The 16,935-nt window shown below is 44.0% G+C and overlaps 2 protein-coding genes across 2 annotated transcripts in view; one reads left to right on the top strand and one right to left on the bottom strand.

Annotated features, from left to right (window-relative positions):
* The window catches only part of KLHL13 (kelch like family member 13), a 570,056-nt gene that overhangs the window by 176,968 nt on the left and 376,153 nt on the right, over positions 1-16,935 (top strand). The gene's annotated exons all lie outside the window — the stretch shown is intronic.
* IL13RA1 (interleukin 13 receptor subunit alpha 1) overlaps positions 708-16,935 on the bottom strand; it is a 32,091-nt gene continuing 15,863 nt past the window's right edge. The window contains exons 6-10 of the mRNA XM_083723025.1: positions 15,513-15,652; positions 7,329-7,470; positions 4,671-4,764; positions 4,190-4,274; positions 708-1,682 (exon numbers count right to left, since the gene is read on the bottom strand). Of these exons, the coding sequence (XP_083579151.1) occupies positions 1,602-1,682; positions 4,190-4,274; positions 4,671-4,764; positions 7,329-7,470; positions 15,513-15,652 (542 nt within the window). The 3' untranslated portion in view covers positions 708-1,601. The remainder of the gene's footprint in view (positions 1,683-4,189; positions 4,275-4,670; positions 4,765-7,328; positions 7,471-15,512; positions 15,653-16,935) is intronic.

Below are 16,935 nucleotides of genomic sequence, written 5' to 3'. Positions count from 1 at the left end.
GCTGGCTCAGCTCTCTCCTGTCTCCTGCAGGGGGCAGCAAATCACAAGAACAGGTGCCGGCAAAAATCACAATGCAGGAAAAACCGTGAAGCCAGCCCATATACAAAGCGCCATCCTTATTTCAGACATTGTGATGTATTGGTATATCACAGTGTTTAGCTGGTGATATATCATGATGCTGTAAACCAGATATCGCCCAGCCCTACTTGAAAGGCAGCCAAACCTTTGTCAATAATGGGTGAAGTAATGTGAAAGTGACGCTTCAGTCCACGATCTTGAAAATGTTGAACAAGATCACCGCTTCCATCTTGGGAACCTTCATGCCAAGTTTGGTGACAATATCTCAAGGTGTCCCAACCTATAGGGATCCAAAGGGACAACCCACTTTCAAAAATATATAGCAAATAAACTGCCTTGTGAATTTGTTGAAATGAGAATGCAGGGTATGTTATATAAATAAATATCTGCCCAAATTTCTCTTAATAGTCAGATCCACTGGCAAACAGAGGAATAGATAGATCAGTCACTGAACAATGAGTTAATCAAACTACCAAGACCAAGTATCTGGGCCAAAGGAGGCAGGCGTGGAGGCTGCTGTGTTAACACTTCATGGGCAGAGTCAGGAGGCAATAAACAGCCAAGAAAAAAAAAATTCCACAAACTTGCAGGGACACAGAAAACAGGTTTTTAAGCAACAGAGACATCAGTCTATTAAAAAAATGTATTTATTCATTCTTTATATAAATAGATCTTTATTTAAAAAAAAAACAGAGCACACAAATATTCCAAAGTGTACAACACTTGGGCAAAAAGGTCCCTAGAACTTGTCTAACAGTTTGCAACAAAAGGACAATTTAAGCATCAATTCAAAGATGCTACAGGAAGTCCTTGACACGATTTTGGCCAGCATAACGTCAGAGGGCTCAGTCCTTTGGGTTGTGCATTTGTTGCAAAAGGAGTTGTGTGGGCCTTTGCATTCATAAACCGTTTGCAAGTCTTCTACCATGACATGCTTGTGACAAACACGACAGGCAAGCTAAGACTCCAAAAGCAAGGCATGAAAGCCCTGAGCCAAGAATGAAAGCAAGCATCACCAACCACTAAGTTCTCTCCTATCCACAGTGGAAGGGACATAAGTAGTTTTTGGTTTAGCTTGGAGAAGCTCACTAGAACAAAGTTTGACTAGGCAAAAAGACAAGCCTTGCAAGATTTGTTGTGAACATTCCTGCTGTTCAAGTGTCAAAAAAAAGAAAAGAAAAAGAAAGCAAAGAAATCAAAACACCTGATAGAAAGAAGTAGTCCTTCAGAACTGAAGCTGCTTCACAAATGCCAGTGTAAGATTTTTTATCTTCACAGTTTTCGGTTGAAAACATCGTCAAGTGAGGAAGGCCATTTGATTCCTGTTGCCTGGTTGGTCCAACAAGTTGTTGTTGCTTTATTTTATTTTATTTTATTTTATTTTATATAATGCTTTAATGCTGTCTGCAGTAGGGCATTGCCAAGAAATTCTCCAGCATCTAGAAGCATCAGTCCCTACCCCATTCAAGAGTCATCTGATGTACATTCAAGAGTCATCTGATGTAGACAGTCCCCTCGTTTCCTCAGTTCTCATTACAAGAAGGCTGTATGAATACCAACAAATGAGTTTGCTCATCCTTGATTGGGTCTTCGGGGGGAGGTTTCTGGAGACAAAAGAGAAATCATAGAATCATAGAATCATAGAGTTGGAAGAGACCCCAAGGGCCATTGGGTCCAACCCCCTGCCAAGCAGGAAACACCATCAGAGCACTCCTGACATATGGTTGTCAAGCCTCTGCTTAAAGACCTCCAAAGAAGGAGACTCCACCACACTCCTTGGCAGCAAATTCCATATATAGCAGTTTCTTAAAACAATTTAATGCAGTGTTTCCCAACCGGGGGCTATATGGCCCCCTGGGGGCCCCAGGATATTCCAATGGGGCCACAGGTGAAAATCACGCAAATGGGGGGGGGGGTCATGTCACAGCATGAGGCTAGGGGACCACAGAGGGAAGTGAGAAGTGAAGGGGGGAAACCATTATAGTTATTTGTTTAAAATCCTGTTTGGCTGGCTATCTGCTTGGCCAATCAGAAGTGGGTAAGGGGGCAGTCCACCAGGGCCTAGTGCTCCTTTTTTGCCATGTGTGTTTTCTTGGAGCAGTCCTGGTTTGTTTCCGGTGGGAGAGAGCACTTGCTGAGGCTCCCATTTTGACATGTAGAGCCCATGATCCAGAACCCCCAGGTCAGGTAAGTGTGGTGGTTGTGTGACAATGGGTAGGCCTGGGTGAGCCGGAGCTGCTTATTGCTAACACCAATGTTGGGCCTAGTGGCAGCCTGGGCCTCACTCTGCAAGGAGCAGCATGGTGCAATCTGCTCCAGCACCTAGTGGATTGAGGCCTTTGGATGTTGCCGAGGGGTGCAGGACCCGTCAGCAGCGTCGGCCTGATTCTGCAAGCCACTGGGTGAAATCTACCCCAGCGTCTAGCCAAGCAGGGTCATCTGGTGCTGCTGACTTTCATCTAGTAAATAACTAAGTGTCTACTCAGAAGAAAGCCACACTGAGTTCAGTGGGCCTTATTCCCAGGTAAGGGTGTGCGGGGCTTTAGAGTTTTATCTAGGCAGCCAGGGCTCCTCCAGATGACAAGATACGCTCGTACCTTGGTTGACGAACGCTTTGCAAGTCAAACATTTTAGCTCCCGAATGCTGCAAACCCGGAAGTGCATGTTCCGGTTTGCGAACATTCTTTGGAACCTGAACATCCGATATACCTTCCAATTGGTTGCAGAAGCTTCCTGCAGCCAATCAGAAGCCATGCCTTGGTTTCCAAACATTTTGGAAGTCAAACGGACTTCCATAACGGATTCTGTTCGACTTCTGAGTTACAACTGTCTTTCTGTCCCAGGCCCATGAGAACAACTTGCTTTTTCAAATTCTCCCATATATATAGAACTCCCTGTGCGCCTTTTGGACTGTATCTGTAGGTTTCCCCCTCTGTGTCAAATGACTGGGGTCACATTAAGTGTTGTTTACCTTTTTATAATACATGGAAGATGGATCTCCCCCGGGAGGTTCTGGACTCTCCTTCTTTGGAGGTTTCTAAGCAGAGGTTGGGTGGCCTCTGTCATGGATGCTTTAGCTGAGTTTCCTACGTTGCAGGGGGTTGGAATCGATGACCTTCGGGGTCCCTTGCAGCTCCATTATTCTATGTTTTTCTGCTTCAACAATATTTCATTATGTTCCTATCGTTTTATGTTATTGTATTTTGTATAAATTATAAAAATTATAAACATGTTCTATTTACAAACAAAACATTTAAATAGCTACCTTTCTACTTGTAGGACATGGGGGGGGGCATGGGCATAGCCAGGATTTTTGTTGAGGGGGGGCAGAACCTCATATTTGTATTGATTTTTTCTTATGGGGATGCAGCTGCCCCCCGCTACATCCGGGGCAGGGGGCACAGGAAGGAAACAAGGTTGGAAGGGGGCCACGGTCGGAAAAAGGTTGGGAAACACTGATGTAATGAATCAAATGGTTGTCTTTTTTTAGGAGGGAGAAAAAGCAACATGGAAATAAAATTGAAGGAGACTTCAGAAAGTAATCTGTTACCCAATACATTTTAAGTACAGTGGTGCCCCGCAAGACAAACGCCTCGCAAGACGAAAAACCCGCTAGACGAAAGGGTTTTTCTGTTTTGGAGGCGCTTCGCAAAACGAATTTCCCTATGGGGTTGCTTCACAAGACGAAAAAATCTTGCGTCCCCCAGCGGTTTTTTTTTGCTTTTTTTGCCCTTTTCCTAAGCCGCTAAGCCGCTTATCAGCTGTTCCGCTGATAAGCCGCTTAACAGCTGATCGCTGGAAGCCGCTTGACAGCTCTAGCACTAATCCGCTAAGCTGTCAATGGGCTTGCTTCGCAAGACGGAAAAACCGCTAGACGAAGAGAATCGCGGAACGGATTAATTTCGTCTAGCGAGGCACCACTGTACTATAAATCTTCCTTACGGGCAACTCTGATTAAGTTATTTCAAGGAGAAACTAGAACCATCTGCCACACCATTAAAAGTGTGTGTGTGTGTGTGTGTGTGTGTGTGTGTGTCATTCCGAGCTTGTGCTTCTCACTCACACATTAGGTTGGCCTTAGATAGACTAGGATTGAGTGGCCAGTACTCACTTGAAGATCTTCAATGTGCTCTTCAAACATTTGTTTCAGAAACTTTCCAGGCTCAGGAATTGTAGGAAGAATCAACATTTTAATCCTTCAGAACATTAAAAAAGAAAAGAATTAAGGGGTTCTAGATACCAAATTTTGTTTAACTCATTCAACGGTATTTCAGAATTGTTCTCATGATTTATTTAATATTCTACAGCTTTTTAAATGTGTCTGTGGGAAGAAGGGGTTTTGTTTTAATTATTTACTTGTTTTTATCCTGTATTTTGTTCTGGGAACCACCCTGGGATCCTATGATGAAGGGCAGTATATAAATCATAATCATAATAAATTTACACAAAACTGCACCATGCCAGAACGGTCATATTCTCCCTTATTTCATACCCCTATTCCAGGAACCTTTTAAAGTGAAAGCAGAGCTTTTTGGAAGATAGATATACCATATACAACACACTCAAACACAAGTCATTAATAAGTCTCTTACCTCTTCAGGTGTATGAGGAATATGATAGTCAGAACTGCCACACATAATGGAAGGAGAATGTATAGAAGGAGAGAAAATGGAAAGTCTCTCTCATCTGAAAAAACAAAGAATGAGAAGTAGTCAGGCACCTGACTCCCATTTAGGAATTTAAAAAGCTGTAATAGCAACAGAGTAGCTTTCCTTTCTATTCCATTTCATGTATATGATTAATATTACCCTTTAATCTCATTTTCTAATTCCCTTCCAACACTATTTCTGGCCTTCTCCGCTCAGAAAAGGGGAACTTGATGGAGAAAATTATAATAATAATTACCATTATAATCTCTTTCCCCAGCTGTTGCTAAACGCATGCATGTTCTATCAAAACCTCATTCCCTGCCTGAAAAGTTGAGTGAGCACCAAGGGGTGTAAGTGCCCAGAATGTTTGTTTTCCTCATTTCTGCTCTTCTGCTGGTATTTGTGTTGAGAGGCCAACAAGAAAACTTTTGCTGTTCGTTAACTCTATGTTGGCTAAGATTAACATTCAACATTTGACAGTGACCAAGTTCTCAAAAACTGCTAAGTGAAAAATTTGCTGCTTCTTTTCTATAGAAACAAATTCCTGCCCTGCTTGTCTTAGCATGTTGTTTTAAAGCTTTGAAATAATAAATGTAAAAATGCTTTCATTGCTTTGTCCATTTTTGGATTTTCTATTAGAAGATGATCATGAATAAAATTTTGTTGTTTCTCATGCAGCAATGTATTAACTATTTGGAATGAAAAGTTGCATTCTATAAAACTAACCTTGCTGTTTCTTATGCTGTGCAAGTTTATTCAATGGAACCAGATTCAATATATATTTCCAACCAAAGGCAAAACTAATTAAAAATAATTTTAGATCTATTGAAAAATTTCCATCATGAAACTTTCATGAATATTCATTTCCTTATTCCCCCCCAACCCTGATTTGATTTATATATTAATAGCTCCTGTAAAAGTAACAAACACAGCTGTGTCTCCTTCCACAATTCGCTGCCACACCAGATCTTAATGATATTTCTTTCTTCGAACCTGACTTGATTCTGTATATTGATGGCTCTTGTAAAACAAATGACCGTGATGATTCATGCCTGATTATGTTGTGGTATGTGGTTATGAAATTCTTGAAGCTTATTTCCTTTCAGTTATTGAAAGGTGTCCCAATTTGCTAAGCCCAGATGGCTGAATCCTTTACAAATAGCTGTTTGGAAGACAGTAGGTATCAGAGTGCAAGTGCTAGTGATTTGCACACTTTTGAGCATTCATGCCCACCAAAGAAAAAGCCTAGAGAACCTGATTCCCTATTATTTATTTATGTTCATGAAATACCAATGTTGTTTTTGTATTCCAGTGACTGATTCCAGGCCGCTATTGGATATGTAAGAGAGTGTGTCTGACTGTTTCCCCCATATTAGTATGGTACTTGTTATGTAGGATCAGTACTTTCTCCTTTGTGAGTAACAAATATTCTGCCAAAACAAGGTACCAAGGTACCATCCGGAACTATCTTCCTTTCAAAAAACAGAAGGAATGTTGGAGAAAATAGTAATTTCCTAAAACTCATCATTTTGCTGGTTCCATTTTCTTTTGAGTTTATGACCTAGCTAAAATGAAAAGAATTGTGCCTGCTTACCTTTTATGGCAAGTCCTAGGCTCTGTGGTTTAACCCACAGTGGCACCCGTGTCCCCCCCTTTTTTTTGCCAATCAGAAGGCCGGTGGTTTGAATCCCCACCATGGGTCCCTCGGTCCCTTCTCCTGCAAACCTAGCAGTTCGAAAGCACGTCCAAGTGCAAGTAGATAAATAGGTACCACTCTGGTGGGAAGGTAAACGGCGTTTCCATGTGCCGCTCTGGTTCACCATGTCATGCTGGCCACATGACCCGGAAGCTGTACGCCGGCTCCCTCGGCCAGTAAAACGAGATGAGCGCCACAACCCCAGAGTCGGTCACGACTGGACCTAATGGTCAGGGGTCCCTTTACTTTTACCTTTTATGGTACACTGTACGTAGTGAATGTTTGTTCCAGCACATTTGGATATGGTTCTTTACAGCCTCCTCCTTATTTTTGAGGCTGTCCCTATGCACATTTGTATTTCACTTGTATTTTCTTTTGGGTTTCTGGGAGGGATAGCTCCAGCCTAGAAACCCTTTTAAATTTATCCAGCAGACCTTCCCTGCTCCATGTTCTCTTTACTCAACATGCAAGGGGTTGCTGGTGCCAGCACGGGACCAACTAAGAGGCAGTGTGTGGTACAGCCAAGGGGGTGGGGGTGGGGAGAGTATGCAAGTGAGGAGGTCCTGGGAAGGTTGCACACAGTGGCTCATCTGAAAGTGGTCTACTGTTTGAGATACCCAAGGGTTAAGACATTAACAATTTCAGGGAATTTCAGGGGTACAGGCACAACAATTTTAATTAAAGGGTTTCCAAAGACAGCTTTGCCAGATGTCAGCAAATGAAGTTGTACCGGAGGAAAGAAACTTGGGTCTTTGCCAAGTAGCGGGATGCACTGTGAAGCACTGACCTTCTACCAGATTAGAATTTATTTGTAACCTATAAATATAAAATCTGTGCAGAGATTCAGTTTTTTTGATTTGTTTCATACAGTCAGCTCAGCAGTTCATTACAAAGTTTCTTCTCACCTACTTCTACTGCCTCGCTCCACTCGCTCCAGGGATCATGTGTGAGCTTACAGTTGCTCTTAGAAGTCCTGGCTCTCACCCGGAAAGTGTAGTATTGTTTACTCTTGAGAGGGAGTGTTGCATTGTTACGTGACCTGTAAATCTTCAAAGAACAACAAAAATTTGTTTGTATAATCTATTGGTGATATTGTTTATTTTATTTTAATGAAAAATAAACACACAACACACCGTAATACAAAAATGAAAACCAACAGTCTAACACATCTAACCCACTAAATGAGTTGATGTGCTGTAGATTTAAAACAGACAAGAGCTTTGAAGAACTGCTTTTGATTGAAACGGATTTCACATATGATACTTCTGACAGGACTGCTTTAAAATATAAAACAGGAATTCTTGGTTTGCCTATGTGGCAAACGTGTCAGATTCCTGCCCAGGAAGTTGAACAAAATCATATCCACAGAGAGGCAGCTTGAAAACAAGTCTTTGCGAGCTTAAACATGGAGCACTGGCCTTAACTGCGAGTATTCCTTCCACCTGAAAGTGGGAGGGCATCCTGCAAATTGTTAATTGGCCCTCTGGTCTCTGGGAGCAGGGGTGTGACTACCACTTTTTCGTTCCAATCCCACCCGTCCAAAGGAAGGAGAGTTGCACATGCCAGATGTGCGTAACCAAAGGTGCATTCTATCTAAAGGAAATGACACAGGTTGGGTGATCACCCTTACTCCTTGTGACAAGCAGTGAGATAAGTGTAGAAATCTGCCATTAGAGAAGCTTAAGTAGTTCTCCTGTACCAGATTTATGTTTGCTGCCTGTTTGTGCCTGCAGCACCATGAGAATGCCTTCCAAGTGGTTTCATAGATTTTGTTGGTAGACTGATTCTGTGAGGCTAGGATTGTATTGATCAAGTGTGGTCTATAGCCTTAAAGATAGTTGGTCATGTGTTTGAAGGTGGGGGATGAGTGCGCTTTGTTTAGGGGCAAAATGTCTGAGTACCAAATTATTATTATTATTATTATTATGAAGAAGAAGAAGAAGAAGAAGTTGAAGTTATTCATACCCCACCCATCTGGCTGGGTTTTTCCAGCCACTCTGGGCGACTTCAAACAAAATATTAAAATACAATAATCTATTAAACATTAAAAGCTTCCCTAAACAAGGCTGCCTTCAGATGTCTTCTAAAAGTCTGGTAGTTTTCTCTTTGACATCTGGTGGGAGGGCATTCCACAGGGTAGGTCCCGCTACTGAGAAGCCCCTCTGCCTGGTTCCCTGTAACTTCTCGCAGAAGAATTGTACTCAGAAATGTACTGGGAGCCAGTGTAGGTCTTTCAAGTAGTCTCGGCGGCCACTCCCAGTCACCAGTCTAGCTTACGCATTCTGAATTAGTTGTAGTTTCTGGGTCACCTTCAAAGAGGTATCCCCACATAGAGAACATTGCAATAGTCCAAGCGAGAGATAACTAGAGCATGCACCACTCTGGTGAGACAGTCTGCGGGCAGGTAGGGTCTCAGCCTGCATACCAGATGGAGCTGGTAGACAGCTGCCCTGGACACAGAATTGACCTGCGCCTCCATGGACAGCTGTGAGTCCAGAATGACTCCCAGGCTGCGCACCTGGTCCTTCAGGGGCACAGTTACCCCATTCAGGACCAGGGAGTCCTCCACACCCGCCCGTCTCCTGTCCCCCAAAAAGAGTACTTCTGTCTTGTCAGGATTCAACCTCAATCTGTTAGTCGTCATCCATCCTCCAACTGCCTCCAGACACTCACACAGGACCTTCACCGCCTTCACTGGTTCTGATTTGAAAGAGAGGTAGAACTGTGTATCATCTGCATAGTGATGAACACCCAGCCCAAACCCCATGATGATCTCTCCCAGTGGCTGCAAGTAGATGTTAAAAGCATGGGGGAGAGGACAGAACCCTGAGGTACCCCAAAAGTGAGAGCCCAGGGGTCTGAACACTCATCCCCCACACCACTTTCTGAACATGGCCCAGGAGGAAAGAGCGGAACCACTGTATAACAGTGCCCCCAGCTCCCAGCCCCTCTAGACGATCCAGAAGGATGTTATGGTCGATGGTGTCAAAAGCCGCTGAGAGATTCAGCAGAAGTAGGAAACAGCTCTCACCTTTGTCCCTAGCCCGCCAGAGATCATTGACCAGTGCAACCAGGGCAGTTTCAGTCCTATGATGAGGCCTGAATCCCGATAGGAAGGGATCCAAATGGTCCGCATCCTCCAGGCGTGCCTGGAGTTGTTCAGCAACCACTCGCTCAATCAGCTTGCCCAAGAATGGAAGATTTGAGACTGGGCGATAGTTGGCCATATTGGCTGCATCTAAAGATGTTTTTTTAAGAAGCGGTTTGATAACCGCCTCTTTCAACGGGTCTCCCTCACAAAGAGAAGAATTCAACACCCCTTGAAGCCCACCGCCCAGCCCTTCCCGGCTATCTTTTATAAGCCAGGATGGGCAAGGGTCAAGGAGACAGGTGGTTGGTTTCACTTGTCCAAGCAGCCTGACCACATCCTCGGAGGTAACAGATTGGAACTGATCCCACGCAACATGACTAGACAGGACTCTAGCACTCTCCCACCCTGGCCCTGCTCCCACTGTGGAGTCTACCTCTTCCTGAATCTGAGCGACTATCTGCAAAAAACTTTGCAGGAGATCATGTGGCCTGTACTGGGCCCCAATGTAGCAGGTGGTTCCGCTAAATTGCGAACCACCTGAGTCTCCTGCTGCTGTTTTCTGCAGATGGAATATAGGTGGTGAAGAAAGTCTTCTTTGTTGTCGCTACTTCCACTTGGTAGGCTCGACATTGAGCTCCAACCCGTGTCCGATCAGCTTCAGAATAAGTCATACGCCACCGGTGCTCTAGCTGTCTCAGTGATTGTTTCATTGCCCTCAGATCCGTGGAAAACCACGGGGCTGTCCAGGCTCCATGCAATTGGAGAGGGCGCATCGGAGACAAATATTATGTATCCTGTGTTGTATGAACTTGTTCATGGGTAGGCAAACTAAGGCCCGGGCCTCGATCCAGCCCAAATGCCTTCTAAATCCAGCCTGGGGACGGTCCAGGAATCAGCGTGTTTTTACTTGGGTAGAATGTGTCCTTTTATTTAAAATGCATCTCTGGGTTATTTGTGGGGGCTGCCTGGTGTTTTTACATGAGTAGAATGTTTGCTTTTATTTAAAATGCATCTCTGGGTTATTTGTGGGGCATAGGAATTCGTTCATTCCTCCCCCCCCCCAAAAAAAAATAGTAGGGCCCACTACATGGTCTGAGAGACAGTGGATCGGCCCTCTGCAGAAAAAGTATACTGACCCCTGAACTTGTTCATTTGAGATAGAAACAAAAACAAGGAATGTTTCTTTCTCAGATACTTTCTGTTCTTCTTGTTTCCATTATTTCATTAGTCTATTATTCCAGTAGACTTAAAATAGATATTATACCCTCCACTAGTGGAGACAAAAAGTTTAATTTAGACCTTTCCCCAGAAATGATTGGGTAGATTAATCCTTCACAAGACAGCCCCCCACCCCAATGTAGAATTACAGTCGATCAGGTATATGAAGACGAGCAGCAAAGTCAGTCCTCAGGGAATGTGCAGGCGACCTTGGAACGGACAGCTCACGGAAGAACCCCGACCAGACCTAAGAGGAGGCGTGTAGTGGTGATAGGGGATTCCCTACTGAGGGGAACAGAAGCAGTGATCTGTGGGCCTGACAAGATGTCTCAGGAAGTGTGCTGTCTCCCCTGGGCTAAGATCCAAGATGTAACAGAACAACTGCAAGGAATCATAAAACCCACTGACAAATACCCCTTCCTCTTGGTTCATGTGGGAACCAATGACACTGCAAGCAATAGCCTCCAGAAGATCAAAAGAGATTATGAGGCTCTGGGCAGGAAATTGAAGCAATTAAATGCACAAATTGTCATCTCATCTGTCCTCCCAGCTGAACGAAGTGGCCCAGGGAGAGAGGGAAAAATAGTGGAAGTGAACAACTGGCTTCGCAAATGGTGTAATCAGGAACGGTTTGGATTCTTAGATCACGGACTGCAGTTTCTTGAAGATGGACTTCTGGCAAGCGATGGGCTGCACCTCACAACGGTTGGGAGGAATGTTTTTGCCAAAAATCTCAGAAACCTCATCAGGAGGGCTTTAAACTGACTAATGTGGGGGAGGGAGACAGTGCTCCTGAAGGTAGGAGTCTATCAATTGATGAAGATGATCATCCAAATGTCATAGACCAAATGGAGCAAACAGCACACAGACCTAGTGGTGGGAGGAAAAAAGTCCTTAAATAAGAGACACGGGGGAATGATTAATGGTCTTCAATGTCTGTACACTAATGCGCAAAGCATGGGAAATAAACAAGATGAGCTTGAGCTCTTGGTACAGCAAACTAAATATGACATAATAGGCATCACTGAAACCTGGTGGGATAAGTCCCACGATTGGAATGTAATAATGGAGGGATAAAATCTATTTCAGAGAAACAGACCAGACAAGAAAGGAGGAGGAGTGGCGTTATATGTCAAGGATGTGTATACCTGTGAAGAGATCCAAGATTTAGAACCTCAAAGCCAAAGTGAGAGCATTTGGATCAAAATTAAGGGAGAGAATAATAACAGTGACCTCATTGTGGGAGTTTACTATAGATCCCCAAGCCAAACGGAGGACATAGATGATGCCTTCCTGCAACAGATGGCCAAGCATGCAAAAGGAAGGGAGACAGTAGTAATGGGGGACTTCAATTACCCGGATATTTGTTGGATGTCAAACTCAGCCAAGAGCATAAGGTCAAACAGATTCCTCGCTGGCCTTGCAGACAACTTCATTGTCCAGGAAGTGGGAGAAGCAACAAGAGGAACAGCCATTTTAGATCTGGTCCTAACCAATGTTGATGACCTGGTTAGTGGGGTAGAAGTGGAAGGATCATTAGGCGCGAGTGATCATGCTCTTCTGAAGTTTACTATACAGCGGAAAGGAGCAGCCAAGCATACTAGGACTCAATTTCTTGACTTTAAGAAAGCCGACTTCATAAAACTTAGGGAAGTGCTGGGTGAGATCCCATGGACAGTAATACTAAAAGGAAAGGGAGTTCATGATGGCTGGGAGTTTGTTAAGAGGGAGATAGTAAAAGCACAACTTCAGGCAATACCAATGAGACGGAAACATGGAAGGTGCCTAAAGAAGCCAGGGTGGCTATCTAAAGAACAATGCCCGACCTGAAGAATTTGGAGCAAATGATTCAGCAGAGGAAACACAGCCCAGAATAACTAAGGAGATAGTACAAGAATACTTGGCTAGTCTAGATGTATTCAAGTCTCCAGGGCCAGATGAACTGCATCCAAGAGTATTAAAAGAACTGGCAGATGTGATCTCAGAACCACTGGCAGTCATCTTTGAGAACTCCTGGAGAACAGGCGAAGTCCCGGCAGACTGGAGGAGGGCAAATGTTGTCCCTTTTTTCAAAAAGGGGAAAAGAGAGGACCCAAATAATTACCGCCCAGTCAGTCTGACATCAATACCAGGGAAGATTCTGGAGCAGATCATTAAGCAAACAGTCTGTGAGCACCTAGAAAGGAATGCTGTGATCACCAATAGTCAGCATGGATTTCTGAAAAATAAGTCATGTCAGACTAATCTAATCTCGTTTTTTGACAGAATTACAAGCCTGGTAGATGAAGGGAACGCAGTGGATGTAGCCTACCTTGATTTCAGCAAGGCATCTGACAAGGTGCCCCATGATATTCTTGTAAAGAAGCTGGTAAAATGCGGTCTTGACTATGCTACCACTCAGTGGATTTGTAACTGGCTGACTAACCGAACCCAAAGGGTGCTCATCAATGGTTCCTCTTCATCCTGGAGAAGAGTGACTAGTGGGGTGCCACAGGGTTCTGTCTTGGGCCCGGTCTTATTCAACATCTTTATCAACGACTTGGATGATGGACTCAAGGGCATCCTGATCAAATTTGCAGATGACACCAAACTGGGAGGGGTGGCTAACACCCCGGAGGACAGGATCACACTTCAAAACTTGACAGATTAGAGAACTGGGCCAAAACAAACAAGATGAATTTTAACAGGGAGAAATGTAAAGTATTGCAATTGGGCAAAAAAAAATGAGAGGCACAAATAGAAGATGGGTGACACCTGGCTTGAGAGCAGTACATGTGAAAAGGATCTAGGAGTCTTGGTTGACCACAAACTTGACATGAGCCAACAGTGTGACGCGGCAGCTAAAAAAGCCAATGCAATTCTGGGCTGCATCAATAGGAGTATAGCATCTAGATCAAAGGAAGTAATAGTGCCACTGTATTCTGCTCTGGTCAGACCTCACCTGGAGTACTGTGTCCAGTTCTGGGCACCACAGTTCAAGAAGGACACTGACAAACTGGAACGTGTCCAGAGGAGGGCAACCAAAATGGTCAAAGGCCTGGAAACGATGCCTTATGAGGAACGGCTAAGGGAGCTGGGCATGTTTAGCCTGGAGAAGAGGAGGTTAAGGGGTGATATGATAGCCATGTTCAAATATATAAAAGGATGTCACATAGAGGAGGGAGAAAGGTTGTTTTCTGCTGCTCCAGAGAAGCGGACACGGAGCAATGGATCCAAACTACAAGAAAGAAGATTCCACCTAAACATTAGGAAGAACTTCCTGACAGTAAGAGCTGTTCAACAGTGGAATTTGCTGCCAAGGAGTGTGGTGGAGTCTCCTTCTTTGGAGGTCTTTAAGCAGAGGCTTGACAACCATATGTCAGGAGTGCTCTGATGGTGTTTCCTGCTTGGCAGGGGGTTGGACTCGATGGCCCTTGGGGTCTCTTCCAACTCTATGAATCTATGATTCTATATGCCCTGTACAGCACCCATCACATTTTTAAGACTTAAAACTGCAATTGGCTATTTGCCCAAATGCTGTTAGCTTTTTCAGTTTCTCCAATGTTGTTCCTTAGTGTTCAAAATCTTTAAAGCTTCTTGAGCATCCTCTTTGAGTATGGAACTACTAGGATAGGCTGCATCAGATCATCTGCAGTTTTCCCTTGTGGTCTCTTCCCCTCAATGGCCCTTGTGGTCTCTTCCAACTCTATGATTCTATGATTCTATGAATACTGAGTTATTCATGTGAAGCTGACTAAGAAAATGATTAAATGTAGGTTACCAAGGCAAGGCTATTTAAGTCCAAGAACAGCTATAGCGGGTGAACCAGCTGGAGTTGGGCATAGGCACTGCTTGCTAATAAAGCCAACTGATCCTCTAGTCACCGTTTCAAATCAAGGAGAACCCCTAAACCACATTTCTCTTTGATCAGGGGAAATGCATCCAGCCTACCACTGTCCCCAGACACTGGCCCAGAACTGCCTACCCTCTCTTGACTCAGACAGAATGCAGAGAGGGAACTGTGTGTCATCTATATGTGAATGACACTGCGCACCAAGCCAGAAATTAGGGTTTATTTGTCAATGCTCACTCACATCAGATCTAGTTAACTTTTTAAATAGTTTCCAGAAGTGGAACTGCTTTGGTCTACTGCAGCAATACAGTCATGTCACCTTAAAGAACTTAACAAAGTTCTCAAGGCGTAAGTTTTCATGGACCAAAGTCTGCTTCACTAATGCATGAAGTGTGATCTTCAGCTGGCAGGTGTGTGCGCACACACAGACACAAATGTAGAGGGGGAAATGGAACCAATGTCATGACAAGGAAATTAAAAAAATAGACAGACTTGAAGCTTAGATGTTTTAAAATAAAGACAGCAACCACTCATAAAGCAGCACTGAGGACTACAAATATCCTGGCACTGGATGTATAGGTGTTAATTATTACAGTCATGCCTCATGTTGCGAACGCTGCGGGTTACATTCTTTCAGATTATGTCCCACGGCAACCCAGAAGTACCGGAAAGGGTTACTTCCGGGTTTTGCCGCTTGCACATGCACAGACACGCAAAATGACATCATGCGCATGTGCAGAAGCGCTGAATAGTGAGCCGCACATGTGCAGACGCGGGTTGCATTCTGTTCAGGTTGCGAACGGGGCTCCGGAATGGATCCCGTTCGCAACCAGAGGTACCACTGTATATAATTATATATGTGTGTGTTATAAGAAATCTCTTAGCCTTCAAGGTGTCACCAGTCTGCTATCTAAAGTAGATTACATAGTAGATACTAGAGCAACTTACTTCTGGGTCCAGTTTGTTATTAATTTCTAGTTGATAGCACATGTCATTCAAGCCCCTTGGTTCAGTCCACTGTAGAATAACTCCTTCATTGCTCCTTTTGGGCTTTACAATCAACGGAGGGTCAGGTTTTACTAGAAATTCTGAAGTCGAAAAGAAAACACAAACACAATTATATATTTTTAAAATCCAACATTAACTCAATCGTAGCATATTTGTGAGCTGTAAAATAAAACACACTCCAAATATTATCTACGAGGTGTAACCCACCTAGTACCACAGTGAGAGAAGACACAATCTACAAACCATTGGTGTCCATCTAGCTTGATATTTGTCTGAGAGCAGCTCTCCAGGGTTTCAGCCTGGAGTCCTTCCCAGCCTTACCTGGAGAAATAGGTGAGCCCTTTCCCTGCAGAGAGTTCTAATGTAAGTATATCCTCTACTCATCCAGACTCACCCAAGTCTTGCCTCTTGCATATACCTTATCTCAAGCTCTTTCCTCCTAACTACGGTGTTTTATTGTGTAACGGTCACACTTTCTGTGCAGGTTATTTGTTTGCAAAAAGGGGGTGCAACTATTACAGAAAGAAAAACATGATGTCGGGGAAAAACCTGTGAGGCATGGCCATTATGGAAACAAGTTTGTTTTGCGTGTTAATCTATCCTCTGTACAGTTCAGATCCCAGTCTCTCATGCCTCACTGATGGCAGCTTCTCCCACCCCCTTGCCTGACTGCCTGCTCCCGTTGCCTTTGGCCAGTAAGAGAATGCACAGTGAAAATACGCCTGCAACTGTTATGCAGGGAATGCTCTGGGACCATTTTGGGGGCCAGAAAAAGGGGGATGCGACTATTATGTGATGGTGACTTGTTTACTGTGGAAGTATGCCAGCAACTCCCTCAAATCAGAGGCAAGGGAGCCTGCCTTTCTTTGGGATGGTTCCCCTGCTCCTGGTTATTTTCCCCCCAAAAGCTCTGGTTGCCTGTTCAGTATTTTGACATTTATACCCCACCTTTCTTCCATGGGACTCAAGGTGGTATACACTGGTTTCCTAAGTAGTCTCAGCCAGGTCAGAACCAAACCTGCTTAGCTTCAGGCTGCTGCATTGTGCTGCCTTTGGGCCATGTTCTGGGAATTAAGGCATAGTAAATTAGGGTCTGGAAGAAACATCATCCAGGAGCTCTATTGCTTATACTTTCAGTTGTTTTGCAGGCTCAGTGTGAGTTAATGGCAATGACTTATTGATAGCCTGAGCCCAATGCAACTAAGAAATTATATTCTCCACTAAATTCCATCAGAATATAAAGATAAGGAGAATTCTTCTCAATCTACTAGTTGGAATTCCCGGTGGAGAATGGCCACCACAGCATCATTCAGAAGCCTTTTAAATGGGGAAAAGAGGCTATTTTAAATATGCCAGCAGACCA

The sequence above is a fragment of the Podarcis gaigeae genome (assembly GCF_964106915.1).
Source record: "Podarcis gaigeae genome assembly, chromosome: Z".
NCBI classification, from domain to species: domain Eukaryota; kingdom Metazoa; phylum Chordata; class Lepidosauria; order Squamata; family Lacertidae; genus Podarcis; species Podarcis gaigeae.
The sequence above is the reverse complement of the archived record's forward strand: the minus strand, read 5'-3'. Positions and strand labels throughout refer to the sequence as shown.